This window comes from Danio aesculapii, chromosome 8 (genome assembly GCF_903798145.1).
Source record: "Danio aesculapii chromosome 8, fDanAes4.1, whole genome shotgun sequence".
NCBI lineage: Eukaryota > Metazoa > Chordata > Actinopteri > Cypriniformes > Danionidae > Danio > Danio aesculapii.
The window spans coordinates 17,644,456-17,671,955 of NC_079442.1; the positions used below are offsets into that span (position 1 = coordinate 17,644,456).

At 37.8% G+C, this 27,500-nt stretch overlaps 1 protein-coding gene across 8 annotated transcripts in view; it reads right to left on the reverse strand.

Annotated features, from left to right (window-relative positions):
* The window catches only part of ep400 (E1A binding protein p400), a 57,526-nt gene that overhangs the window by 28,393 nt on the left and 1,633 nt on the right, over positions 1–27,500 (reverse strand). For 4 of the 8 annotated variants that reach the window (XM_056463323.1, XM_056463324.1, XM_056463325.1 and 1 more), the window contains exons 2-25: positions 22,800–24,140; positions 20,625–20,732; positions 20,326–20,410; positions 17,651–18,027; positions 15,717–16,022; positions 15,423–15,608; positions 15,103–15,243; positions 12,691–12,769; positions 12,562–12,608; positions 12,173–12,227; positions 12,000–12,089; positions 11,795–11,908; positions 10,256–10,443; positions 10,006–10,183; positions 9,739–9,875; positions 7,457–7,626; positions 5,684–5,858; positions 5,458–5,594; positions 5,183–5,369; positions 4,932–5,101; positions 3,572–3,762; positions 2,364–2,564; positions 1,365–1,517; positions 1,100–1,246 (exon numbers count right to left, since the gene is read on the reverse strand). In XM_056463323.1, the coding sequence (XP_056319298.1) occupies positions 1,100–1,246; positions 1,365–1,517; positions 2,364–2,564; positions 3,572–3,762; positions 4,932–5,101; positions 5,183–5,369; positions 5,458–5,594; positions 5,684–5,858; positions 7,457–7,626; positions 9,739–9,875; positions 10,006–10,183; positions 10,256–10,443; positions 11,795–11,908; positions 12,000–12,089; positions 12,173–12,227; positions 12,562–12,608; positions 12,691–12,769; positions 15,103–15,243; positions 15,423–15,608; positions 15,717–16,022; positions 17,651–18,027; positions 20,326–20,410; positions 20,625–20,732; positions 22,800–24,107 (4,930 nt within the window). In that variant the 5' untranslated portion in view covers positions 24,108–24,140. Of the gene's footprint in view, positions 1–1,099; positions 1,247–1,355; positions 1,518–2,363; positions 2,565–3,571; positions 3,763–4,931; positions 5,102–5,182; positions 5,370–5,457; positions 5,595–5,683; positions 5,859–7,456; positions 7,627–9,738; positions 9,876–10,005; positions 10,184–10,255; positions 10,444–11,794; positions 11,909–11,999; positions 12,090–12,172; positions 12,228–12,561; positions 12,609–12,690; positions 12,770–15,102; positions 15,244–15,422; positions 15,609–15,716; positions 16,023–17,650; positions 18,028–20,325; positions 20,411–20,624; positions 20,733–22,799; positions 24,141–27,500 lie in introns of all 8 variants that reach the window. The other 4 variants (XM_056463328.1, XM_056463326.1, XM_056463321.1 and 1 more) reach the window with 3 other exon arrangements.

Consider the following 27,500-nt stretch of genomic DNA (forward strand, 5'->3'; position numbering starts at 1 on the left):
CTGAGCTAAAACACACCTTGTCGTCATCTTGATGAACAGCCACAAAGCCAAAAAGAACAAAATCTGTCATGTGTCCTGTTGTTATTTAAGATAACGTCGAAAATCGTGAGTGGTTTCACTTTCACCAGAACTCGCTTATGCTCGTCGTGTGTCTATACTTGAAATAACGAACTTCTTGAGCTGATGATAATAACGTGCGCGTGATTATTGCACACTGACATCTGATCCTTTCAGAAACAAGAGTAATGTGCAATAAAACAGAAGAAGCTCGAAAAAACAGAAGCAAATGATTCTTTAAGCAACCTAAAACACAAACAAACTGCCATGATCAATTATTATTATCACATTTTTGACAATTATGAACTCTGAATTACTTTAACAAGATGTTAGTTTTAAATGTGCTGGTGAAGAATAAAAACGAGAGGTTTGTGCTGACTGTATATGTTTTGTATCATTTATGAACACAAATAAAGCCTAAATGTATGTTTTGGGTATTTTCTTTTGTAAGTGGTAACATTTCAGAGACTGTACGGCTCGGTATGTTTTCATATATTTTTTTATTTTATATAAATCGCAGATGTTACAGTAGGCTATTTTGCATTATCATTGATCTACAGCTATAATTAAATCATGTTCATAGAAAGGTTAGTAATGAACATTTATAGACAAGTAGGCCTATTTATGTGTATAAAGCATCATCTGTTTTGTATATGATATGTGAACAACCAGTATAGCTTTCCTTTGACATTTCCTCGAGCGAGAATGACGTCAAATGCCCACAAAAAGGCTACTATTGGCACCATTTGGCAGTGGAGACACAAGCCTGATTAAGGTGACCCGTACCGAACTGAACCATACAGTGGAAACAAGGCAATATATATCAAAACAAACTTTTATTATGGACGTGATTATACAAAAAATTGTGCTGGGCAAAGATTAATTACATTTTTTAATTATTGTTTTTATTTGTAATTTTAAAAAATATATATTTTATTAATAATATTGCTGGTCCTAGTTTTCAAAAATAATTGGTGGGGCGACCTTTTTGGCCAACCCACATGAAGATAACAATCAGCTGCAGAATGGAGCAGTGCCTCACCTTGTGGTGGTGTGGAGGTTGCAGGAGGTGGCGTGCCTGAGGAGTTTTGCACAGGTACAGCCTGGGGGACAGTAGGCATCACCATAGGTGGCCCCTGAGGCCTGAGAAGAGGCTGTCCAGGAGCTGACACAATCTGCAGGATGTTACCTAAAGCAGACATTTATAGACATGAGCACTATAAATAAATAAATGCACAAAACTGACTATATATGGAGGTGAAATGACAGAGAGAAGATGAATATGGGCTGGACATTACCGAGTGTACCTTGGAGCTGCAGGGGTTGACCGGTGGTGAGCTGACGCAGCTGACTCTGGGACAAAGTGAACTTGTTGCCCTGAAACTGCAGGGTCACTGGAGTCTCCGGCTGAGCGATCCGGCTCTGACCAACCAGCTGAGCAACCTTCACCACATCTCCACCTTTCAGCAGAGAACAAAAACTACCATTAAATGACAGTGGCTGACAATTGATCTCTGTGACAGAAAATACTAATTAGCTTTGCTTTTTAGAGTGAGCACAGAAAGGGACATGCACGGGTGTTAAAGACCTTTTATCCTCAAACAAAATCTTACAAAAGAGGGCTGAAACAAACGATCTGAAATCAGACTGATACATTTAGAGGAGCAAAACAAAGTGGATGCAAAATCCTTGTTCCGTTGAAAGGTTTTCCATGTAACAGTAGTTACATGGGAAATGGGAAGCAGCGTCCACAAGCATGACGCTCTTTACACCCACAGGAGAATAAGGAAATAAACTGTTCTAAAGAAAAGCTGCACTGAAAAAGGTTGGGAGGAAAACTCAAATTAGAAGCTTCTTCAGCCGTCGCCTGAACTGTACGAAAAATAAGAGATTAGTCATGAAACTGCAGAAGAAAAAAATGAAAAGTAGGAAGGAAATTAATGGCATTAAGGACAAACATCAATGAGTGCAGTCCAGAGAGAAATCTGGAGAGCTCATGCTTGCTTACGAAGGGGTGAGGAGAGAAACAACTGTAGGTCATCTGCTGAGATCATAGTCACTTACACTTCAAATCAGATATATATATATATATATGGTGTTAAATTACAGCTTGAAATTTTTAGTAGCTTCTGGTGGAGATTTGTATGTGTGCACTTCAGCAGAGCCGTACTGTAGTCTCTGATCTTCACCGAGGTCATTTACTGCTGTGCTTTTAGGGATGTAAAAGAAAGAAACATTCAGGTGCACGAGGGAGAGAATGCCGCAGAGAGGGCCGATCTGCAGACGTCAATGAGCAGGCCACTTACTAGGCAAGCGTGCCTGGGCCTGGGAGCTGAGCACCAGCCTCTGAGACACCAAACTGGGTTGGAGGGGGAGAGGAGCAGGGGCCTGGGGGGTCACTGCAGGCATAGTGGTGACCCCTGGCACACCAACCGAGAGAGGGATAGAGGGGGGATTGGGAATGGCTCCGGTTAAAAGTGGTCCTGATGAGCAGTTGATTATGGAGGCTGAGAAAGAAGAGGTGGAGGTAACAGAAGGGCTTGGCAGTAAATTGAGATGACATTGCGATTATGATTAAGCAAAGCAATGATTGTTAAGCGTATCTTGTCAGGGAAGCATGGTTATGTGATCAATATTAAATCTCTGATGAAGGCCAGAGGGCGCTCTGATGTAGAATCTCCAAATAAACCCTGAAGGAGAAGTCCAGGAAATGCTTAAAGGTTTAACTGCTTTTGTTAAGTTAATGTGACTAATAATAGCAAAACTATGGAATCATCGATTAGAGTAAAAACATGTTACTAGATATTGTATTTTTACAATTAATTTTGATCACAGAACTGGCTTTACTAACAAAATTTGCATTAAAAATAATCTACTTAGATTAACCATGCAGTCTTAGGTAAAAGTGCAGATGGACCAATCAGAGTCCAATGAGGCTGGAGAATTAAAAGAAATGTTAATTTTTTTGGAACATACACTCAAATGTTATATTACACACTTGCTTTTTTTGTTTGTGGTGCTTGCAGAAGTTGTGGAAAGTTGCTATGCAATAGCTTGAAGTCCCTTAAAGTATGAAAACAAAACTTACTTAAAAGTCTTGTGTTATATTAAATTTGTGTCCATGTAATAAAAACATTCACTTGCCCTCCCTCTAACACAGACATATCCAGTCTGATGATGTGCAATAATGCTATATACAAATATATATACATTCCGATACAAAAAATGCACGTCTTGCACCTTATTGTATGATGTATGATAAGGCCCTTAGAAAGCATCACTTCTGAACCACAAGTTTAATCAATTAATTACACCAAGATTTTTGTAAAACATAATCCTTGCATGCATTCTCTTCCACCATCAATACCACAGCTACCCTCACTCTCAATACCAGAGCAAGGCACTTGGGATAAAAGCATCTGCTAAATGTAAAAGATAAGTATTCAAGCAAGAATATCTGGAAAGAGTGGGAAAAAAGTTTTGGTGTGGGAACACGTTTAAGTTATGGTCTTACCCTGTGCAGAAGTGCTTGTGGTCAGAGGTGATTTGCCCCTGGGCTGTGTGTTTGAAGCAGCAGTAACAGGGTTGGTAGTGGTGGTTGGGGCAGTGGTAACAGTGGTGGTGCGAGGGGCTTGAGTGGTGCTGCTAGTCATGGGCACTAGACGCCCCTCAGGCTTTGTCCCATACTGCACAGGCAGGAACAACCTGAAATGACAAACATAACAGTCAGTATCACCGTCATTATTCATCATACAATCATACAAATCTCATAATATGTTCATTCTAAACATCACTAACTTTAACAGTCCGTTTATCAGAAAACATTCCAATTCCAAAGTAACAGATAACCATTTACATCATGTTTTTATAACGACATAACGAGTTTCATAACGACATTATTCTGCAGGATTGGCTTAGAGGTCCCGTGAAATTAAAATAATTTTAAATGATAATTTCAGCCTGTTAGTTTTAAGGATATCTATTAGCTAGTGTGCTCCAAAAAAGTAACAAAATTAGTGTTTAGAAGATATAAAACAAATATAAACATACAAAGCTTGCGGTTTGTCAACTCTACCTAAAGGCTGATTTATACTTTTATGTCAAGCGTATGCGTTAAGTCTAATCCAGCCTTTATGCGGACACATAGCCTTTGTGGTCACTGACGCAGACACGCACCTCTCAAAAAAACTTAACTACTTAACTATTGGTCGGCTTGGTAGCACTGGCGAGCGTGGGCAGTGCTTTGTTTACAAGTGTCGAGTACCATAAAGGAGCTCCAGATGAAAACTTTTGTTTTGTGTTTACCTTATGATTTAAGTTGTTGCATGTCCGCTGGTTCCCGCCTCTGAACGAGGGAATTTTATCTACTTGTAGTGTTGCGAAAAAACAAAACACCCACAAAGAAACTCGACACAGAGGAACATAAAAACGCACTGCCAGCTAGCATTTCGGAAGTTATTGTAGAGGTATAAATGCATGACTTTGCACAATGCAGGCGCCCTATTTTCACACCACCTCATACTACATACTACACTTACCTCAAATCTTGACCAATCAAATACTCTCTAGCATCTGACAAGTCCAGTCCCCTTTAAAACGCTTTTCATATGATGTGCTTGAGCTGAACTGCTCTTACTGGCAGAGCTGTGATAAAACTAAATGCTATTGGCTGATTTTATTAAACAGGGAAGAGCTACTCCATGTCCTAACCGGTCTACATTTTTCAGCTTAGATTACGTCAAAGATCGAATTTAAAAAAATGCACATTTCAAAGCACTTCACGGGACGTTTAAGCAATGTATTGAGTGGTCCGTCTCATTTAAATACATTGTTTTATGATGTTATGAGTGTGCATGTGTTCAATGAATGGACACCTCATAGGTTTGATCTTGCATGGTCTGGGTCTTGCCGGTGGGTCACGTGCATTATAGATCTCTTCAATCAGCTGTTTGGTCATTCTGATTTTTGGCAGAGCCTCCTCCGCTTCATAACGGGTCAATTTCCCTTCATTATTGATCAGGTCAAACAGTGACAAATCTACGGTCTGGGAAAGAAAGAAAATGACCTGTCAGTCAGCAAATATATCTCATTTTCCACAGTCTGTCCGTTTATCTCTTCTGCTTACCTTCCACTGGTCCTGCTGCAGGGCGTTGAGCAGTAATGAAGGGGTGTTATATTGCAGTGGCTGGCATACATAAGAGTTGTGTGTGTCTCTGGGCTGAATCAGGTCTGGATGGTTGCAGATCTTCTGCAGCTGCATAAGAACCTCTAGGACTCTGACAAAATGTCCCGTCTTCAATGCCTCCTGTGCACTAGAGGGCAGTAGAAAAGCAAAGAAGCACTCAAAACTGATGAAGTGGAGAAGAGTTGGCTGAGATGTATTTGGCGTTTGGAACTGACCTGGGCTGAATGAGGATGTCCTCATACATGCTCTTCTGCCTCTTTGATAGACGGCACTTGAGAATGTGCTCATACTTCTTAGGCATTTGCTTTTCTACATCTCTCTTGGAACGGCGCAGGATGAAGGGCTGGATCATCTACAAAGTAGAGGAAGAAACACAACTATGACTGTGGTGCTCGAACATAAAGTCAATGATCTATGGAGAAAGTGACCAGGAGCACCAACCCTGTGCAGCCTGATGACCAGCTTGTGGCAGTAGTCCTGGTTCTGATCGGTGCCGGGTTTGATGGGGAAGTTGAGGTATGGGTGAGTGATTCCTGGCAGGAGGAAGTGGATCATTGTCCATAACTCTTTCAGAGTATTTTGTAGAGGTGTGTTGATTAGGAGGATCCTCTGCTGACTAATGAGACAACAACAGAAAACAAAATAATCATTTAAATATTTACCTTTAAGTATTTTGAAGAAGGGATGCACAAGTAGCATAACTGTGATTTGCACACTCATGCTAACTATTCCAAAAACATGTTGTAAATGTGTTAAGCTATGCCATCAATGTTAACTAAACTTGCCAGAAACAAACCAATTGCTAGTTATGTGAGAAAACATGTTAGAAACAATTCATTCAGCAATGTGCTAATTACATTTAAAAACTTGACAGCAACAAGTAATTAGGTCTAGAACACTGTCAAGTTATAAGCATGTTAACAATGTGCCAAATGTTCTAGAATTATGTTAAAACTGAGCTAAAACAATGTTAAACATGGTAGAAACATCCCAGCAACATGTTAGCCATGAGTTAAAACATACTAGCAACAAGCTAATTCAAGCCAACAATCTTAAAACATGACAGGTTAAAAATCTGTTATTTCATTGTTTCTACTTCAAGTTTCCCCAAAAGCGGTTTCAGACCTTCAATGTTTCCAAGTTTTCCCCCAACAAAAAAGATCCAGTTAAAAAATAAAGGCACTAAATGAAAAAAATTAACACTAACTATGGTTTTAATTTATTGTGCATCCCTAACAAAAAGTTCTTAAAATCTATTAAATACAGTGAACTTTACACACACAAAAAATAAATTAAAAAAATGCTAAAATCTTGAAAACATAAATATCATAAGATAAGCATTTAGGCTTAATTGTAAAAAATAATGATGTTGGAAGAAGTTGTGGTAGGTTATTCGGGATGTGGTGGGTTTCTTATGCGTTTACGGTCACTACTTGTTTAGCCTGCATTAATGCATTCAGTGTAAGCTGCATGATTAATCATTAAAAGATCCGGATCTTAACACACACGCAACAAATTATAAATGATGGTGATTTGCATATGTTTATTAATCCAAAGAGATTCAGTCTTTAGTCGTTTGAGTTCGTTATGAAGTCTAATAACACAGAAGTACTTGGATAACAGTTTATAATTTAGATGAAACCACTGACGTTTATGGTAAAGATTAAAATCATTGCCATATGCATTTAATTTGATGCTCAAAAATTAAAGTTGCAGGCAGCAATTCCATAATTTTTACAACCAGCCATCAAAAATATGCCACTGAATAATTCTTCAAAAATGATCCATCTAGCAATGAAACTTGTTTCATGAGGGAATAACTGAGTCATTTATTGAAAATGAGACTAAATTTACAGTTAAATATACATTTTATACTAAATATACACTTTATACATTTAGCGTTATCAGCAACAGTAGTAGTAACAGTGAATTTTTCACAGTACTGAATAATTTACTTTTTTTTTTCAGCTGATTATTTATTCATTTTATTTTTAATAAAATTTAAGTTCTGTTTGTTAAAACCAAGTTTCTTGCAGTACTGTTTTTGTAATAAGTGAAAAGCAAATACCATTTGTCTCCTACCCTTTTTGGCTGATCCAAAAAATGGTCCTTTCCATGACTAGAAAACTATAATGTCATCCGAACCGTGAGATTAGTGATCCTTTACACCACTATTAGATAATGCATAAAAAAAATGTTGATGCATTTCCTAACCTCTTTATGTTGAAGATAGTCTCCCAGTGTTTCTCGGTCATGTTCTTGATGAGCTGTATCTCATCCAGTACCAGATGTTTCCAGCGCCGCCTCAAGAAATGAGACTGATCTTTAAGCAGGAGCTTGTATGAAGTCACACACACATGGAAGCTGTTGGGCTCGCACCACCTCTGCACACAATAGACAACAGTAGAAAAGTGAGAACAGACAAAAAAGTAATCTGCATAATCATTTAGGATTTAAATGATTGATTTGAAAAGTACTTTGTTATTATCATCATCTCATGCTAAATCTAACTGCAAGGCTAAAACAACAGCTAGACAGATAATATATCATGATAGCACAATATATTATTTCAGTAGTCAGGATAATACTTGGTAATCAAGCTCATGTGATTAGTAAACTAGTTTAATCTTATAGTATTCAAGCATAAGAAACTATAATGTTTGTATCATTAACAAATACAGGTCTTTCACACTTGGGTGAATATTTTAAGACTACTAAATTGAATTTTTACTTGACAGATTTTAGACAAACTGTACAAAAATACACGTTTGCCACACATTTTGAAATAAAACTGTCGAGGATAAAAACACAAAGCCCTGGGCTTGTTTCCATTGTAGTCCTCGCTCTTAAAAAAAACAAAGTATGGTACAAAAATGGTACAGTTATTGCATAAAAAAAAAAAAAACACTACCTCCACATTTTAAAACAGGAACAAAAGTATTCACAATACAATAACATATATAAAAATAAAATAAAAAAACAACATCCACCATGCAAACTAACTATCCTCAACCATCTTTTGATCGCTTTTTTGAACGTCATTAAGTCTGTCTTATTTCCTTGATCGATTTTGGAAATTTGTTCCACGTAATTGCACTAAATTTAAATAAACAAATATTAAAAAGCCCAACTCCTAGTACTACATGAATGTTGATACCTCACCATTTAAAAATAGTTCACCAAATCAATAGGAACCCCATTATTAAACATTTTACGTATCTTTCCTAGTTTAAAAAAAAAAAAAACAATCTTTTACAACTGTTAACACCTAATTCTTAAAAAAAACTCTGCAAATGTGCTCTATTGTTAGACTACTATTAGAAAGCCATAGCAAACAAAGCACTATATTTTGCTTATTATATGTGACCATGGACTATAAAATCACTCATAAGTGTAAAGTTTTTGAAAGACAGACATCCACTGAAAGCTGAATACATAAGCCTTCCAACTGTATATACTTATGATATGTCAATATTTGATCAAGATACAACTATTTAAAAAAAAAAATTAATCTGATAATTTAAAAAATCTAATATTAAGGAAAATCATCTTTAAAGCTGTCTAAACAAAGCTCTTAGAAATACATATTACTAATCAAAAGTTGAGCTTTGCTATATTTACAGTAGGACATTTACTACATATCCTCTTAGACATCATCTTAATAATGATTTTTAGAGAGAGAGGTTTGAGTTTTTTGCCATATCAGCTTCTCTAGCTGTCATGTCAAAAAAAAAAAAAACATCAAGTTTAAAACATTTTTATAAATATTATCTTTCCATAATTAAAAAACATATTTCAACAATTAAAACTCATCAAAAGCAATAAATAATACATAAGACAATACATAAATAATATTAGTAATATTATACAAGATAAAAATCTAAACCAGTTTAAGGTTTACTTTTGATAAAAATTGTAAAATTTTGGAAGAATTCACATTTAAAAATATTTCATTTAAAGTCTCTCCAGATAAAAATCATTCTCTCACAATATTAAAAATAGGGCATTCCACAAGAATGTTTAATAGTTTGGTTGCTAATGCAATATTGACATTTTGGGGGGTTTTCTCCTTTGAGTAAATGTCCATGTATGAGTCTCGTGTCCAATATGACATCTTATGTAAAAAAAATCTCATCATGTCTTGAGTTAAAAAAAAAAAGTTGGATTTTCTTCCCATTTCAGGCTAGATTTCAAAAAGAATCCCATTCTGCTTGCCATTTGTTAAGAATATAGCCTTTTATTAGTGGCTTTAAATCTGAGTGTGGGACTTTGCACCCCTTTATTGTTCCTGTTAGAGAATGAGTTTTAGAATATTAACCAAAATGAAAAATCGATAATATTGACCCATACAAAGTCACATATTTAATGCAAATCTAGTCAACTACACAAATACAGAATAATTTCCAAATGAAGTTGAGTCGCTGAGAGAGATTGTTTTCAAAGTGCATAAAAATAATCACAATCAGTTTTTGCCCTAGTCTTGTTCTGCATCATACCAATCTCTTATATTTGCGTTGTCTTCTACTACCAAGGTACAGGAGTATCTTCAATCCGGGACACCAGCGTTTGAACTCCATTTCCCAGTTCAGCAGCTTACAAGTCCGCACCACAACTAAATGTGGCCCCCATATACCTGCAACACCCAGAGACACAAGAATGTGTTGCATTTTATACTTAAAATTAAATAAACAAAATCATGCCACCTTGAGAAGAAACCACTTTATTTTCTCTATAAAAGAAAGCATTTAAAGTGTTTGTGGTACCCTGGTTGCAGGCCAAGTGGGCAAAGTAAGCCACAGTCTGTACAGTCTTGCCAAGGCCAGTTTCATCTGCCAGGATGCCGTTGAGGTTTTTGCGATGGAGGCTTGCCAACCACTCCACCCCGACCTGCTGGTACTCTCTCAGAGATCCATGCAGAAGAGAGGGAGGAGAGGAACGATTCTGAGAGAAGAGAGACAATGAGTCATCAGACATTGGGAATGAACAACTGAATCTTTAATATTAGTTACTCACAGTCAGCGTAATCCTGGCGCTGCCTTTGGGTAAAATCAGGTCTGTTGCTGCTGCAACTTCTGCGATGTCTTTTGTGGGTTTCCCATCCGGACCTGAAGTTGTCCGCTCAGCCCCACGGTACTGATCCATACTCAGCAAAGAGTCTATCAGTACTGCATCATGCGGACTGTCCAACGGAGTGTTCGTGTCTGAACAGAGAATAGCATAAAAACACATTTAAAAAAACACTACTGCAAAATCAGATAAATACACGACCAAAGGTACTGATTTATCTGAATTCTTTATTTTGTATTTTAATATTTGACATAGAATTTTTAATGGCCGACACATACAATATCAGATCATTGTGAGGTAAACAAGGTTTTATTTTTGTTTAAATTACATAGATGTCTCCCTCTGTAGCTGCTACTGAACTGCGGCTCAATGTCTCATGTACTTTTGAATGAGAATTTGCTGCATGCAGATTATTGTATACACTCACCGGCCACTTTATCAGGTACACAAGTCTAACTGCTCATTAACGTAAAATCAGCCAATCACATGGCAGCAACTCATGTAGACATGGTCAAGACAATCTGCTGCAGTTCAAACTGAGCATCAGAGTGGAGAAGAAATGTGATTTAAGTGACTTTAAACGTGGCATGGTTGTTGGTGCCAGATGGGCTGGTCTGAGTGTTTCAGAAACTGCTGATCTACTGGGATTTTCATGCACAACTGTCTCTAGGGTTTACAAAGAATGGTGCAAAAATTAGAAAATATCCAGTGAGTGGTAGTTCTGTGGGCGCAAATGCCTTTTTGATGCCAGAGGTCAGAGGAGAATAGCCAATTACGACCAACTGAGCATTGTGTCAACACCACAGCCTACCCGAGTATTGTTGCTGACCATGTTCACCCCTTTATGAGCACAGTGTACCCATCTTCTGATGGCTACTTCCAGTAGGATAGCGCACCATGTCATAAAGCACGAATCATCTCAGACTGGTTACTTGAACATGACAATGAGTTCACTGTACACAAAACGGCCTCCACAGTCACCAGACTCAATCCAATAAAGCACCTTTGGGATGTGGTGGACCAGGAGATTCTCATTATGGATGTGCTACCAACAAATCTGCAGCAACTTTGTGATGCTATATGTCAATATGGACCAAAATCTCTGAGGAATATTTCCAGTACCTTGTTGAATCTATGCCACGAAGGATTAACGCAGTTCTGAAGGCAAAAGGAGGTCCATTCTGGTACTAGTAAGGTGTACCTGATAAAGTGGCCAGTGAGTGTATACCACAACATAGGATCGAGTTAGAAAGTGAATGAGGACTGGTCATTTTACTATTGGTGCTGGATGCACATCTGAGCGGCTTGTCTAAAAGCAGAATGTTAAACTCATCAGCCACAAACTTTTATTTGCCGATGCAGATATAAAAAATAAATCTAATGGATTGATGTATCAGTGCACCACTAATGTATTTCAGGTCTCGCGTTTGACATGTCTGAACAATTAAAACCCTTTGGTTCATTAAGCATCAGATATACACAAACCTTCAGCTTCTTCTCGGTCTTCATCCTCACTCTGGCTGGAAGGCTGTGGCCACTCAAAGCCCTCAGCGTAAGCACCAGCGTACTGCTTCACCAGATCATCCAATGGCACTTCAGCTTCAGAACAAAGACACAGCTTATAATGGTGGTTGTTCAATATGGATTTTGTTTAACAGAATAAAACATCTAACACTCCACACACACAAACCTTCTTTTGTTAGTTCTGCCAGCTCTGCCTTCTGATCTGCTGCAGCCTCAGTAGCCTCCTGCTCCTCTATTGTACTTTCCTCATCTTCAACTGTAAAATAACAGCAGAGCAATCAGATGAGCACACACTCAGAGCAGAGCTGTCTGCTAAATCTGTGTTAATGCAGTATGTACCCTCCACATCTGACAGCGAGGTGCTTGACTTCCTCTTGCGAGATGGACCAGTCTCCTGATCAAAGGAGAATAAAAAGACACTTGAAGATCATGTTGGACAATGATTGGAATGTGAGTGAAGCAGTGATAAAGCTGTGTGTCCACCAAAGCAGAATTTCCAGAGGCAAGCAGATTTTTAAGTTGATTTCAATGACAGTACTGATTTTTAAACCACCGACAGTAAGACAAGGTGCTGAGTGTCTATTTCATCGCATTCTCAGCGTTTTTAAAATTGCGTTTGAGAATAATAAACTCAGTAAAGCAGCTTTGACATTTTAAGCTGTATTAACCACTTTGGTGGACACCTGCCCAAATGATGCATCTTGCAGAACTCATGGAGAAGATCTTACCCGTTTACTCTCTTTATCAGATAACTGGCCCGATTTAGCACACTGGCCTGTAACAAATATAAAATCTCTTCTAAATTAATAAACACTGAAAGTCAGACAGGTCATATAGCTGTCATTTCTCAATCTCACCTTTACTTGAAGCCTTCTGCAAGCAGAGAACTTTTTTTTGTTTGTCATAGATCTCAAAACGCAGCTTGATTTCAACAACCTGTGGTTAAAAAAAGGAAAGAAATTGCCAGTTCACCTTTGATGAATTATCAAAAACTTCCATAAATAGAAGAATTTATCACTGTAAGGAGATAAAGCTAAAGGTGATTGCTCATTTAATTCAAGTACCTAAAGCACTTCTTTGTGTAGACAGTGTTGATCCACATTGGGCAAAAGGAAATGAACCCAAATTAGGGCCTTGAAGCTTGTTTGTTTTTTTGCTTTCATTTTGTCCCAACACAGAGAATGTCAGCACTATTATTTTTGAGTAATACTATAAAAAAAGTTTTCACTAACTCAATTAAAATAACAATAAAACAACAACAATGCTATGGCAGCAATTGTTTAAGTATGAGTGTACGGAAGGTAAATCCTGCCAATTTTAAATAAATCAAATAAACATTTGAAATGAAAATGAAAATCAGATTAACAATTTCATTTCAAAACACCGTTCGCAAAATATCTGCCAAAATTGAAATCGAAATGAAATTATTTAATTTTCATTTTCATTTTCACTTTGACAACACATCGTCCCTGTCAAATTGATCATTAAAATAAAGTTTCCAATTTAAGATTTAATTTTCACTGCATTTCCGCGTCAAGACTGCCAATATCAAAATGAAAAGCCAAACTGAAAAATAAAATGCAAACACAATTTTTACAAAGCATGTTATTAATGTTCACGCTATAATAGTGACAAAATTAAAATTAAAATGTAAATTTAAGCTTTCCTTTTATTGACACTTTTTCATTTCAGTTTTCATTTACGATTTCATTTTCAACGTCAACCTGTATGCAAAGCCTATGGTAATTAGTGGGAGGGGCGTATTTAAGTGACGTCGAGTGTTTCCACAGCTCGAGGGGAGAAGCCGCAAAGCCGGGTTTTGACAGCGAGAGTTACTAAGGTTACTGTTACGTTTATTAAAAGGAATAAAATGGACAAAACGGTAAGCCAGCTTTTAAGAGAAGCAGCTACTACATTGGAACAGCAGGAGGAACGAAGGAATATTCGTCCCACAGCAGTCCCTCAGGAGTCGCGGGCTTCATCAGCGGCAAGAAAAACTGTACAGCGCAAGTATGGTAACGTTAGGCCATGTGATGAATTCGTATAGTATACTGTATTCGGTCTTGTGTGGTAATGTAACGAAGAACGCTGAAGAAGCCCGCGACTCCTGAGGGACTGCTGTGGGACGAATATTTGACGGTTGGGTTTCCTGTGTCCGTCGTTCCTCCTGCTATACATATATATATACACATACATACACATATATATATATACACATATATACACACACATTTATTTTTCTATACCTGAATACATATTACATTTTTTTTTTATAAATACATATACAAAGGGGTTGCAGATGCACTGAATAGTCAACTTTAATGCTCTGCTGTGATGCTTTTTGATCGACATCGACTAGACGCACTGTACAGTTCAGGCAGTTTGACCTGAACTACATGATGGCTTTACATACGAAGGTAGGTTCACTGAATAATACTGTCCTCGGATTATTTAAAGTAATTTTAAAATATTTTTTTCTTACGAGAAAGATTCATGTGAACTTTAAATCGTAAAGCAGATGGCAGTTAGGTCGCTCCATGCAAATACCCTAGAGTAGATGTGACAGCCAATCACGTTTACGCTATGATGAAAAGTCAAGGGATTGGCTGTCGTCCTCTGCAAAGCGTAGATTCTGTGACATATTTTGTGAATGAACCGTGAAGTGCACAGAAAGCATGTAGTGCGCAGCCGTGGAGGCATGGCAAACATCATCCTGGTGAACGTGGTGAAGATGTGCAGTGAGGGGATTTCTAATAACCACGATGAGCGGTAACTGCAAAAAACACCCGACTTAAACAGGATTTTAAGTAGCTTTCTAGCACACACTATCATACACACTATACATAACGTTATAACCTAGCTTTTATCTTTCGTGCATTATTTTGTGATGAAATAACTTCACATGAATCTGTGTGCTGACAACATATGCATTACTTCTGCACTAAAATATGTTATTGTTACATTCTTACATGAACCTGCAGTGATCAATGTGCTGACCGCATTGGTGCATTATTAACAAAATGAAAGCGTTGACAATACATTTGTTTTGCACTAAAATTAGTCGTTGGTAATGTTGCATTGCTTTTGCAATAAGCTGTCAAATTGCATGTGTATATATTTCCTGCCAATAAACAGCAAATTGTGGGATTTTTGCGCTTTATTGATGACATCCATAGCGACTAATCGACATTGACCTGACTTTGATAACATAAAAGTTGACTTCCAAAAATCTAGTTCAACCACTAATATAAATATGTATGTAAATATACCTGTTCAATATTGGACCAGAAGTAGTCAACCCCTTGAGCGATGGTGCTGGCGATGTGCCGCAGTCTCATCTCCTCCTCTTTCTTCTCACGTTCCTCCATCTTTTTCTGTTCAGCATGGTAACGTGCACATGTGCGCACAAGCTACAGACACAGATGGAATTCAACTCACAATCAAAGTCTGCTGATGAAGAACTACATCTGATGCTAACACGTGGCTAAATGGATCAATGTGCATGAAAGAAGAGTGCAAAGCCATTGGCACAATTAAAATTTAATTAGACCCATTTCTAATATCAAAGATTAAATGAAAGTCTTCTCACCTTTTTGGCCGCAGCCATCTTCCAGCGCCTTTCCTGAGCAAAGTCAGCAGCCATCCACTGCATTTCTTCCAGTAGGTAATCCCAATGGGATTTGGGCCTGCAGGACTCCTGCAGCTTGGGCAATCTGCTAGCTGACCACTGACCCTCTTTTCTAAGCTCTGCGATACGCTGATGTACATGGCTCTCCTAAAATGATATGTGACAATCTTATCCAAGATATTTAAAGGGAAATCTTACTACAAAATGTATTTTTAGTGGATGCTGCATATATGTAAGGACTTGTTGTCATCTCACCAGCTTGGCTTGTTCTGCTTGCTTGTCCTGAGAGCTTTCCTGTGAGTTCTGTCCAATCGAGCTCTGACCCAGGCTGGACAGTTTCAGCCCGATGGTGCCATTTGTGGCAGTAAGTTTGGACTGGGCCACTGGAGAGAGGCTGGGGCCGTTACTGGGGGTACGGACTGGGGCAGAGGTGAGTGGGGAGGGGAGAGAGGATGGGGATGTGAGAGGAACAGAAGAGATGACAGGATTGGAAAGAGAGTTGGACATCAAGCGCTGGGCAGGCTGGGAAGTTTCTGCTCCAGGACGCACCAGTGTGACAGTCTGAAAAAGAGGGAGAGCTAAACTGTAAAAACACCTACTTCTGAGAATAGCGCTGAGAGACATTGTGAACGGTCACAACATATTCATGATAACTCTGTGAATATTGTGATTCTTCTGTATTTCTGATTTATTTACCTATTGGGTTTCCTAAACCTAGAAGACCTAAAGATTTTAAAGCCCTAATAATCCAACATTTAAAATATAAATAAATCTAAAATAATTCAGTGAAGATATAAATAGAGAAATTATTATTGTTGTGTGTTCATAAAGACTTAACTCATTTTATGATTACTTTCATAGTCAGCAGAAGCTTTTTCAAACAAGACAGACACTTTTTTTTTTTTTCAAAGATTGTTTACATGGATCGCTAAATTCTATCATAATTTAATCCAGGGCTAGTGCAAAAAAGTGATAGTTTTACAGCAGCATTACATTGTTCATTACTGCACAGAATAACCTTCCTATTTCTCCAGAGAAATGTGTTTTACATTCAAAACGAGCAGACTGAAACAGCATGCCTACTGTTTGTGAGTTCATCATCTGTGCAGTGGAGTATGCAAACAGTAGCAGGAAAAGAACCACGTCTCTAAACAAGTAATCAGAATAATGGACATTTTATGCTAATGGCAGTGAGGAGGTTTGCTTGAATAACGTAAACAAATTTGATTCCACAACTTCCATTGTAGCATTCAAGCATCCATACATCCATAGTAGAAAAGAAAATACCGTGAAAGTCAATAAAATAATGAAATAAAAAATATTTTGTGTTCATCAGAAAAAAAGAACATAACCAGGTTTAGAGCAAGTCGAGGCTGAAGAGATTTTTTTTTGGCTGACAAGGTTCCTGCAGGTTTCGACAAATTAAATTTAAGACATTAAGACCTTTTTTTTAAGACCATGAAGAATGAAATTACAGACTTATAAAGGAATAAACGCTAAGGATTTTTTAAATGGCCCAGAAAAATAAATCTAATTAGTGATTTTTTAGCCACATATTTGAAATAATGTGTTAAACAAGCAGACCTTATTTGTATACACACATCCAAATTTTTTTCAACATAAACTCTTTAAAAGCTAAATGTATGCACAACATACATTATAATATTAGTTATGAACAGTTTTGAGATGCGCTGTTGGTGACTGGATGTGTGGGTATCAATTGGGTAGCTTTAAATAAACAAAGGAAAATTAAAACCTGTTTAAAATGATTTAAGACCTACAAGACAATATTTTAGTGAATTTAACACTGTAAGGCCTAAAATTTTGCTTTTGAAATTTAAGACATTCTAAGACCCCGCAAATACCCTGTCTGAAATATATCTTTACTGCACTGAAAAAAAGTGTTGCATGCAAAACTGTTGCAAACAATTTATTTGTGTTGAATTTAAACAAACAAATTAAATTTGATAATGTTCAACTTAATTTGTTTGTTTAAATTCAGCCCAAATAAATTGTTTACAACCACTTAACGTAAAAAAATTGAGTAAACCCAAGGAATCATCTTTGAATCATTTTTTTTCAGTGTGGAAATAATCAAATTATTATAACACATGAAAACACTCAATGTTTCAATGTGATTTGTGAGGTTTCTCAACACGCATCTCAAATATTTTAGCATTCATACTCACTGCCTGTCCGGGTTGCATGACAGATTGCTGCATGTGCTGTTGCTGCTGTATCTGTAGGTGAAGTCCTGACTGCATCTGCTGAAGCTGGGCCTGCAGCTGTGCATGTGGATTGACTGAAGCCAGGACAGCCCCGGCACCCTGCACCTTCAATTGGAGCTGTCCTCCAGTTACCGCAGCCTGCTGATCCACCACCATGGCCTGTCCCTGGGTCAAAGAGAGAGGCAGGCCTGCCTGAGGAAGGCGGCCTGGAAGCTGTGGAGGTGGCGTGTGAAGGCTGGCAGCGTTCTGGACAGGGGGACCTTTGGATGGGTCATATTGCTGTTGGTTCTGTTTCTGCCCACCAATTTGGACTGTTTGTGGGGTGGGGGGCATGCCTCCTGTTATAAGGGAGAAGATGAAGAGAACAGAAAGAGGAGAAAGATAGAAGGACAGAGGGATATGGGTGGTGGGGAAGGAAGAGTTCCATAGGAAAAGAAAATAGAATTGGAAACACAATATATTGTCTTAGTTCAGTACATCAACAAAGTGACTTGTTGCAATGGTGCAAATGTTTGTAAATATTTCTAAGCACCTTGAAGTGCCAAATCGTTGCATTTGGCATCTGATATCCAAGTATATTGGATGCTTGTTTTTTTAAAAAAATTATTTCTTCCCTTAAAAAGGAATAAATTACACATTGCATAAATGTTTTTAAATGTCATAATAAATATATAACACAAAGTTTCTATATTTTTTTATTTGTTTGTTTTAAATAATTCTTTCAGGATTTAATTTATCACTTAAATACAGTATAGTACAATATGGTAATTAATACATCTAGTAATCATAAAGAGAAACATTGCACTGTTTAATATCTTTGTTTCTAATATCCATAAATGTACCATATCAGCCATGATTTTACCTGCTATATGTTCCAACTAAACTTTTTATGATATGATGTTATGAGTAACCAGCAATGTGTTACACAATGCTGGAGAAAAGGGAACATTAATGAAAAATACCGTTCATGTCACAATGACTACATAACAGAAATTAAGGAAGATTTACATGTTCTAATGAATGAAAATTAGAACTCGTAAATGTGAAAATTAAAATATCTCATTCAATGCTTAAGAATACAACTATGAAGAACAAAACTAATCATGCATTACAACTGAACTATCCAGAAGTGAAAAGTCTAGATATATATAAAAAAGAAACAATCAAGAAACAAAGAAAACAGGAATATAAAAAAAGAAGAAGAAAATAGGAGAGAAACTCAAAAGAACAAGAGGCACATAAAGGAAATGAACACAAAACTGAAGCACTGACACATTTCATGAACATGCATGAAGCAGGAAATGAAGCTGGAACATCTGCGGTAATACTTGAGCTACACAACAGCAAAGCAGAGGAATGACAAGGGAAGACAAGCACAGAAGAAGGTAAAGCCCAGCTGTAAACACTAAGCATCTTCCTCTTTTAACATTTCATCATGAGACAAAAACTTTGGCCATTTTTTTAAATCCGGAGTTTCTGAGGTTTGTTTCTAAGACCATTCCTTTCGGCTCCTCACTATCAGCATCATAAAAGACATGTTATGGAAACTGAAGATGGGAACTGAAAATATATGGTGACAATAAAACACGCAGAAATGAAAATAACTCGCTACATGAGGGGAACCAAGACTGAAAATGCATTGAGATTCCACGATGAGTGCAGTGAGCTGAGGGAAGTGAAGACGGAGCTTTGTAGGATCAGGAGAGGAGATGCCAACTACTACAAAAGCACAGAACTAAAGGGTAAAAAACAAACAAACACTATGTGAAAGAGGACGTCCCAGTAGAGAAGACAGTTTGGGGCTCATCGTCTGATGAGCCATTGATGGAACCAGATATGCCATTATGGCGAAGAACAACGTAAACGGATGAGGTGAATGGCTGAAATCATAAAAAAATGAACATGTGATGTCTTCCAAACTGATCTTCAGCTGTATCTTCTGCCCAGCTGTTCTTCTGATGGTTAAAGAAAGATTTTGAGATGAGGACTAAAGCCTGAATGGATTCCCAACAAGTGGATCACAGCTGGTAGATGATGCTTGGAAAAAGGTGGGATCAACTTTGGGAACTCTGGAATGAACCCTGACCTCCAGCAGCATTGAGTAACGGACATGGCCCGAGACGCAGCGGCGCTCCTACCTTGCGCTGTCGGCATGAGCTGCTGGAGGGGAACGCCGGGAGATCCTAAAGGAGTTACAGCGGGGTGTTGGAATATCATCCCATGCCGACCCACTTCCATCCGGGACCTCTTAGCCTGATCTGGGATGCAAAACACACAATACCCTCAAAACGCAAAAACCTCCCTGCCATTCAGAATGAGATAAAGAACAGGAGAAACTAAAAGAACAACAACAAAACAAAACAAAAGAATAGCACTCGGCACATGGCAATGATGTCTGCACACCAGCAGGTAGCTTTTGGGAAGCTCCACTCCCCCGTTTTCTGGATAACAGGCTTCAAACACAGAGCTGGGAAAAGATGCTGGAATACTGAGTAAGCAGAAGCGAATTGGAAGTGGGGAAAAGAAACAAAGAACAGCAAACGGAAAAAGGAGGGGGGAAATAAAGAAACAAAACAAAAAAAAGAAACCAAAACAAAACAGACCTCCACCTTTGCCCTGCGTCAACATCGCCATACCTGCTTGTGCCATGGCCTGCTGCCGTTTGAAAGCCTCCATGTCCACAGGGTTAGAGATGCTGCCACTTGCCACCCCGGCATGAGTCTGTGAGACGCAAAAACAAACCAAAGTGAGAGTCTCACTCACACAAAGCAAAAACAGTTCTGGTAACCTTAAGTAAGACCTTGCCTGATTAAGTCTATTGACACTACTCTCTCAAAGCACATAATCAAAGTACTATCATGCTGAGCGTTAAAAACATCAGAAATAGAGCTGAATGAATTTTCCTTCACATTCCCAGTAAGGAATCCTCCATCACCTGGAACTGCTGCTGAGTCGAGAACGCTGCAGACACGTTGGGTGGGAGTTGTGTAGCTATAGCAACCGGAGTCACTGTCTGTCCATCCTTTCCAGTCACTACTTTCACCTGAGAGGTTGTCATAGAAACAGATGAAAGATACAAAGCCACAGAAAATACATCTTGATGTCTCCGAACGAAACAGAGACTAAGAGTTCCCTATACAGAACCTGCCATCAATCATCCTCATTTTGCCTCGTTATGAGAATGTACGATCAGTTCAGGTTGTAGAATGTCATGTGGTGGGATTCCCCAAAAACTTTTGAGTCAATTTTGTAATGAAATGTAATAACAGACATTTAAAAATTCAAAAATATACAATAGATGGTCAAGCCCTTAGAGATATTGTATTTAAACAACATGGAAGTAATTTCAGAAGTTCAGTTCAGAAAAGAACAGAAGTGCACACAGCTTCACATCATAGTTCAAGACAATTTGTGCAAACTAGGGATGTGCAGTATACTGCTACTGGAAAAATACCGATACCTATTATATTTCAAACAAATCGATATAATAATTTTGCTCAATTTAGTATTTCACATGTTCGCCTGAAGTGTTTTTACTGTTAAAACCAGTAACTTCACAACAGATTGAAGTGATGAATCAAACAGATGAAATCAGAATGTAATTCATTAGGTAAGCCAACCAGTGATTCAGAACTATTTGATTAAATAATTATTCAGATTACTAAATATTTTTTTACAAATATAAAAAAAAGTTAAATTGTACTTCAATTATTATATTTTTCAACTCACATAAGTTTTGAGGCTGGTTATTTGTCGCCTATGGTCTCGATGTAGTATCAATACCAAAGTATTACATTCTGATATCGTACCTAATATCAAATTTATGGCCTCTAGCCATACCTAGAGCAAACAGAAACCCATTCAGGGAAAAAAATACATTTCTAATGTCATAATATAATAGTTCTAATAATAGCAGGGCACATTTCACCCTCTGCCATACCCATCAACCCTCTGTTTCTCCCAGGATTCCCCTGTATTTTACAATTCTATCTCGCCATCATCCCATAAAGATATATTCCTGTATTTTTAATCTTTCTGAGAAGGATGCCAATAAACATTTAAGAGCTCCCTATATACAACCCATAACGCCGAACGACCATGGAACGTACCTTGCTCTTGTGAATCTATATTGTGCTTTCATTTTATTTAGGCAAGAAAATACTTTGAAATAAATATAAAAAGGGCGGGATTCCCTTCATTTTTTTTGGTGCGTGTTTGAACAGACATATACACATGATAATAATTATCCCTTATTTTTTATATCCCAATGTTGACAGGTATGCCCAGGTAAAACTCATTTACGAGTTCACACTTAATTATTACTTGATACTAGTTGCAGTTTTGGCATGCTGCCCCGGGAGAGAACCCTGAGCTCGGAGGTACCTGAGCCCAGGGCTCCCTCCTGGTCATATAAGCATAGAAGGGTGTCTGAGATCAGGAAGGTCACGAGAGCTCCCCCTGGTAAAAGAGGAAATAGGGAGATGGGGTGACGTCTTTCAAAACAAAAATAATGGAAGTAAAACAAACCGGGCTATTTATTGAAGGTTTGGATCCTTCTGATTTGTTTATCGATGATTGTTGATGTGGGACCAGCCGCAAATCAATCATAGTAATTCCTTACATTTATATAGCGCTTTTCTGGACACTCAACACACTTTAGTTTTGGGGGAATCTCCTCATCCACCACCAGTGTTAAGCTGCGGTCACACTTGACTTTACTTCCCATAGACTTCCATTCATACGCACCCGAATGCGTCAGACCGGAAATGCGGGGTCATGCGTCAAGTTTCACATGTTGCTGCGGTGCAAAGTTCAAGCTTGGTGAACTCTGACCTGCGAAATCGCATCACTTGACTGCGTGAGACCAATCGAGGATCAAAATACGACCTCTCTGGACAGAAATTTAAAACATGGAGCAATCACTCGCTTTTTTAAATGTCTAATCATCTTGTTTAATCCCGCCCCTTTTTGCAGCGCCGTACGACAGAATTTCGCACACACAAAGCCCAGTGTGACCGTAGCTTCAAGCATCCACCTGGATGACTCGACAGCAGTTTGTATAAACTTGGACAATTATCACTGCCCTGTAAACAAAGACAAGCTCTTTTACCTCATCGTTGATGACCTCAGACTGTTCTTCTTCCTCCTCTTCATCTTCAAGATCCAGATCGTTTTGCCTCAGGTAGGTGAAGAGAGGAACACAAGGCTTTTTCTTAAAGGCAATGTAATCCATCATGTTCCCTTGCAGATGCTGCAGAAAGAACAGCTCGATCAGGTACTCCTTAAACACCTCCTTCAGACCCTCCATCTTTTTCCCATGATGCTCCAGACACTGCTTCCTCAACTGCGCCACCTCAGGGTTTGAGGGAGCAATTTCCTCCAGCTTCTTTGGCTGCATCTTCTTCATGCTGGTGGGGGTCAGAGATTGGCTGGAAAGGCCTTGGGAAGAGTTACTCCTGGATGGGCTGGAGGGAGGAATGGTGGACGGGACCCCAAAAGTAGCTGCTGCAGAGTTTCCCACACCGACCACACTTTGACTTGTCTTCTCAAACATGGAGGGTCGGGCTAGTTGGCCTTGGATGATGCTACTGATCTGAGGAGGCAGGTTGGAGGTGGTGATTGGTCCAGGGCTGCCCAAAGTTGGAACAGGACTATGCGAGGCCTTATGGTGTACGGTGCTCCCAGGTTGAGAGTGTGGCTGGGAGAGGCGTCTTTCTCTGACAGCCCCTGGCGTACCAGGTGAGGTCAGATGAACAGTTCCTGTTGCCAATCCTGCTCCATCCTGGTATACAAAATGACCACTTCCGGGTGGGCTGCTCAAATTTATTTGCCTAACCATTATGTTTGCTTCCACAAATCGTGTCGGGCTTTGAGCACACACCCCCAAGGCTGACCCAGGAGCAGTGGTCCTGGGCACAGCTTGTAGGGGGACTGGACTGTGCTGGGTGGGGCTTTGAGGTTGCATGGTCTGGGGTAAAGGTGATGTCACCTGGATGTAAGATGAAGAGCCAGGCTCAAATCTCCACTGTTGGGGCTGGTGTTGAAAGCCGGGGGACGCTGGGCTCTGGAGAGGCAGAGAGGTGAGGGTGATCTGCTGGTTCCCAGTAACCATTGGACCCACATTCTGTAAAGTGATGTTCATATTCTGGCCTGTGACTGGACTCCGGCTCATGATAATTTGATAATTGGGAGACTGTGGGGCAGAGGGACTTGCTGAGGGAGCAAAAGATGTCACCGGTGACTGTGGGAGATTGGCGTTTGCAGACTGTTGCTGGGTAACCGGAACAGGCTGCTGCTGCTGTTGTTGTTGTGGCTGCTGTGATTGCTGCTGTTGTTGGTCTTCTGCCTCAGACCCAGTGAAGGACTTGGATCTCTGAAGGTTCCTCTGCACATTTGGTGGGCCTCCTCCATGGTGCATCGCGTGCCAATTTAATTTTTATTAAAAGACACTCTGTGGGGAGACAAAAATGCAATGTTTTTGACCATGCGAAATGTATTTCTGTTGGAAAAAGTATAGATGTTCTGATAATAATAATCAAAATAATTATATTAAAAGTGTTTTTGTGCTAGGACCTTGACTAGTTTAAGTGTCTCATAAATATATTTAAAACAAAATACTAAAATCATTAACTAGTTCATCAGCAAGTTCCTGTCCTTTTCATCAAGTTTCATTCAAATGATTTGTTCAAAATAGCGGATTCATTTATAAACAATGCAATATCACATGCTTCCATACTATATAGTAAAGCTGCACAATATATAGTTTCAGCATTGATATCGCAATGTGCGCATCTGCAATAGTCACATGACAAAATGTGCAATGTTAGTATTATAGTTGATCAACAACCACAGTTTAGAACACATGAGAAATATGATGTCACTGCAGAGTTTAACGAATCGAGTAAAAGTGTATCATTTGCTGGTATTTTTAAGGCCTGCGAGTCTCTATGTAAGCCCTCAGGCACAAGAGTTTAAAGTATTCAGGCACAATCAACTGTGCTGTTTGTAGCTTTAGTAAAGATGGATTGTATTGGAGTGGATTACACATACAATGAAGACTGTAGTGTTATTTCACAACAGATTTTTCAATTTCATTATCTGAATACTGTTAGACTCCCCAGAAAACCATAAAACACTGTATATTTCACTTTTATCTTTCATTTTATGAATATTCAATCCAGAATTATGGAATCATTTCCAAATAGCTATCTGGCAAACATTATACATACGGCAATATATATTATAGAAAAACTAAATATCGCAATCACAATCTTCTCCAATATCATGGAGCTCTACTAAATAGTTTTAAAAAAAGTCTTTCTGAATTCATGGTAGTCATTTAAAAGTATGCATAAATGCAATCTGACTAGGGCTGCACGATATTGGAAAAATCTGACACTGCGAAATTTTGTTGTTCTGCTATATATATATATATATATATATATATATATATATATATATATATATATATATATATATATATATATATATATATATATATATATAGCAATTATTTCAACAGACTTGAATATGTCTATTTGGAAATAATTTATAATTTTGATTGTACAAAGACTGATTGGTATGGTTCTGTAGCAAAGTGTCTGCATAAAATACAATAATCTACAAGTGTAGATAAATGAAATAAACAGTGTTTTATTGTTTTCCGAGGAGTCTAACAGTATTCAGGTATACAGTAACTGAGTAAAACAATACTGCATAGTCTTCGTTTTATAAATAACTCAATAAAATGAATACTTAAAGTTACAAACGGTACAATTTCTTTTAAAATTCTCACACATTCACAGGTCTCAAAAACTAATGCAAAAGATCAATTATAATCCAGACTCAACATTGCATATGCTGCTATATGACTATTGCAAATCGTTACATTTCCATATTAATGCTGAAACGATATCCCAGTTCATATCGACAGGCCTAATTCTGACTTGAACATACAATTTGGTGAATGACCGTGAAGTGGCTTAACAGAAAGTTGTGGGTCACATGACAATTATAAAATGGTGAAATTTACAGATTTCATGTAAGAAAATTTTAGCAATCCCAATGTAGTATAAATATCACAGATTGTACCTCCTTGAGAGAGGTTGCATGAATAATTATTTGTATCATAATAATGATATTTGTCACACAAAATATCACATAATAACATATAATGGTGGCAAATGCAATCATTTTTGATAATGTGCAAGGTTAAATTTAATAAGGTCACATAACTGAACATAGCAAGTTGAGAATAAAACGCCACGTAAAAATGAAATCATAAATGAAACTGCATAGCTCTTAAAGTGACAGTACACTATATTCCTGCTGCCGACTGTTTTTTATCATTATTAAATAAAGAAAAACAGACCAGGACAAAAACTTTTGTAGCTTCAATAAGAAATACATTTTAAAAAGTTTAATTCTTACAGTGAAAAATGCTTAAAGCACAGTTTGTTTCATTTGTATTAATGTTTAATATAGACTAAAACTAAGTTTAATATAATATCCGTTTAACTCCAGACATGAAAGTAAGGTTTTTATTAGCTTGTTTTTATTTTGTTTCATTCTGCTTCAGTATTAAGAATTGTGTAACTGAACGATCTTTGAAATGTATAGGTGTAATAGCAACCTTATTTGCATGGAAAAAAAAGATCTCCAAAGCATTTTGGTCATATGGCCCGCTGATAATCATTCTTCTTGGATTATGAATTTCCCATAATCTAGCAGTGGGCGTACTTATATACACATCCATACAAATGGCAGTAAACTGCAATAAAATACACCCAAATGATGTTTGCTGTTTATTAGCTGTGTAAAAAATTACCTAAATAATCTTTTAAACAGTTGAAATGTTCTTCAACTTCATTAATAAGAATAGTGTGTTGTTAAATTAGTATGTTTTGTTTATTTATTAAGCCTTGGCAGCAAAATTGGTTCAGAGAACTGTGCATTTTCACCAAAATACTGAAAACTTGTTACCATGACAACCCTACTTCAGACGCAGCAGAAGTCAATGAATCAGTTCAATTGTGAACGGTTGAATAAAATCAATATCACATTACACTCTTGACTTATATTGTAGGGTCACACAAACTGCACTTCAAAAAGCCTCAGCACATAGTGAATTGATTATGAATTCTCAAGATAATTTAACAGAGACTTGACAATCAAAAATGTCAATTAATACATTATTTTAAAAAGTAATTACCATACACAATATTATCGCTTACCCCCAAGACAAATGAATAGCAGTAAATAATAACCTTGAAATGAAATGGTGTCAATATTTTGTAATAGAATGATGTATTGCCTAGGTCAATTAAAGGGTCTGTTCACCCAAAACTGAAAACTGCATTTATTAACTCAACCCCATGCCATTCCAAAACACATGACTTTCATTAATTTTGACACACAAGTGAAGATATTTTAACAAAGACCATGAAGACCATTTTCATTTTGTGGTGCATGATTTCTTTTTCATTCCAATCATTTCAAACTGAAGGTCTCCGTCATCATATAATTCATCAAATAAACCAAACTGTCATTTAATCACTCAACAACCTTGTCAGTGGTTAATAATCTATTAATTTGTGTCTTGTGTGTGCAACCTGTTTTGGTTCAGTTCTCTGCAACTACAATCTACAACTACAAGAGTCTAAAAAAATCTACAGTTGCAAGATTTCTTAAAACATCCACACATTCAATTCAATTGATGTTTATCTACATAGCGCTTTTAACAATGTAGATTATGTCAAAGCAGCTTAACAGTTCCAGTAAAGTCCAGATTAGAAATAAAACCTGAGAATTC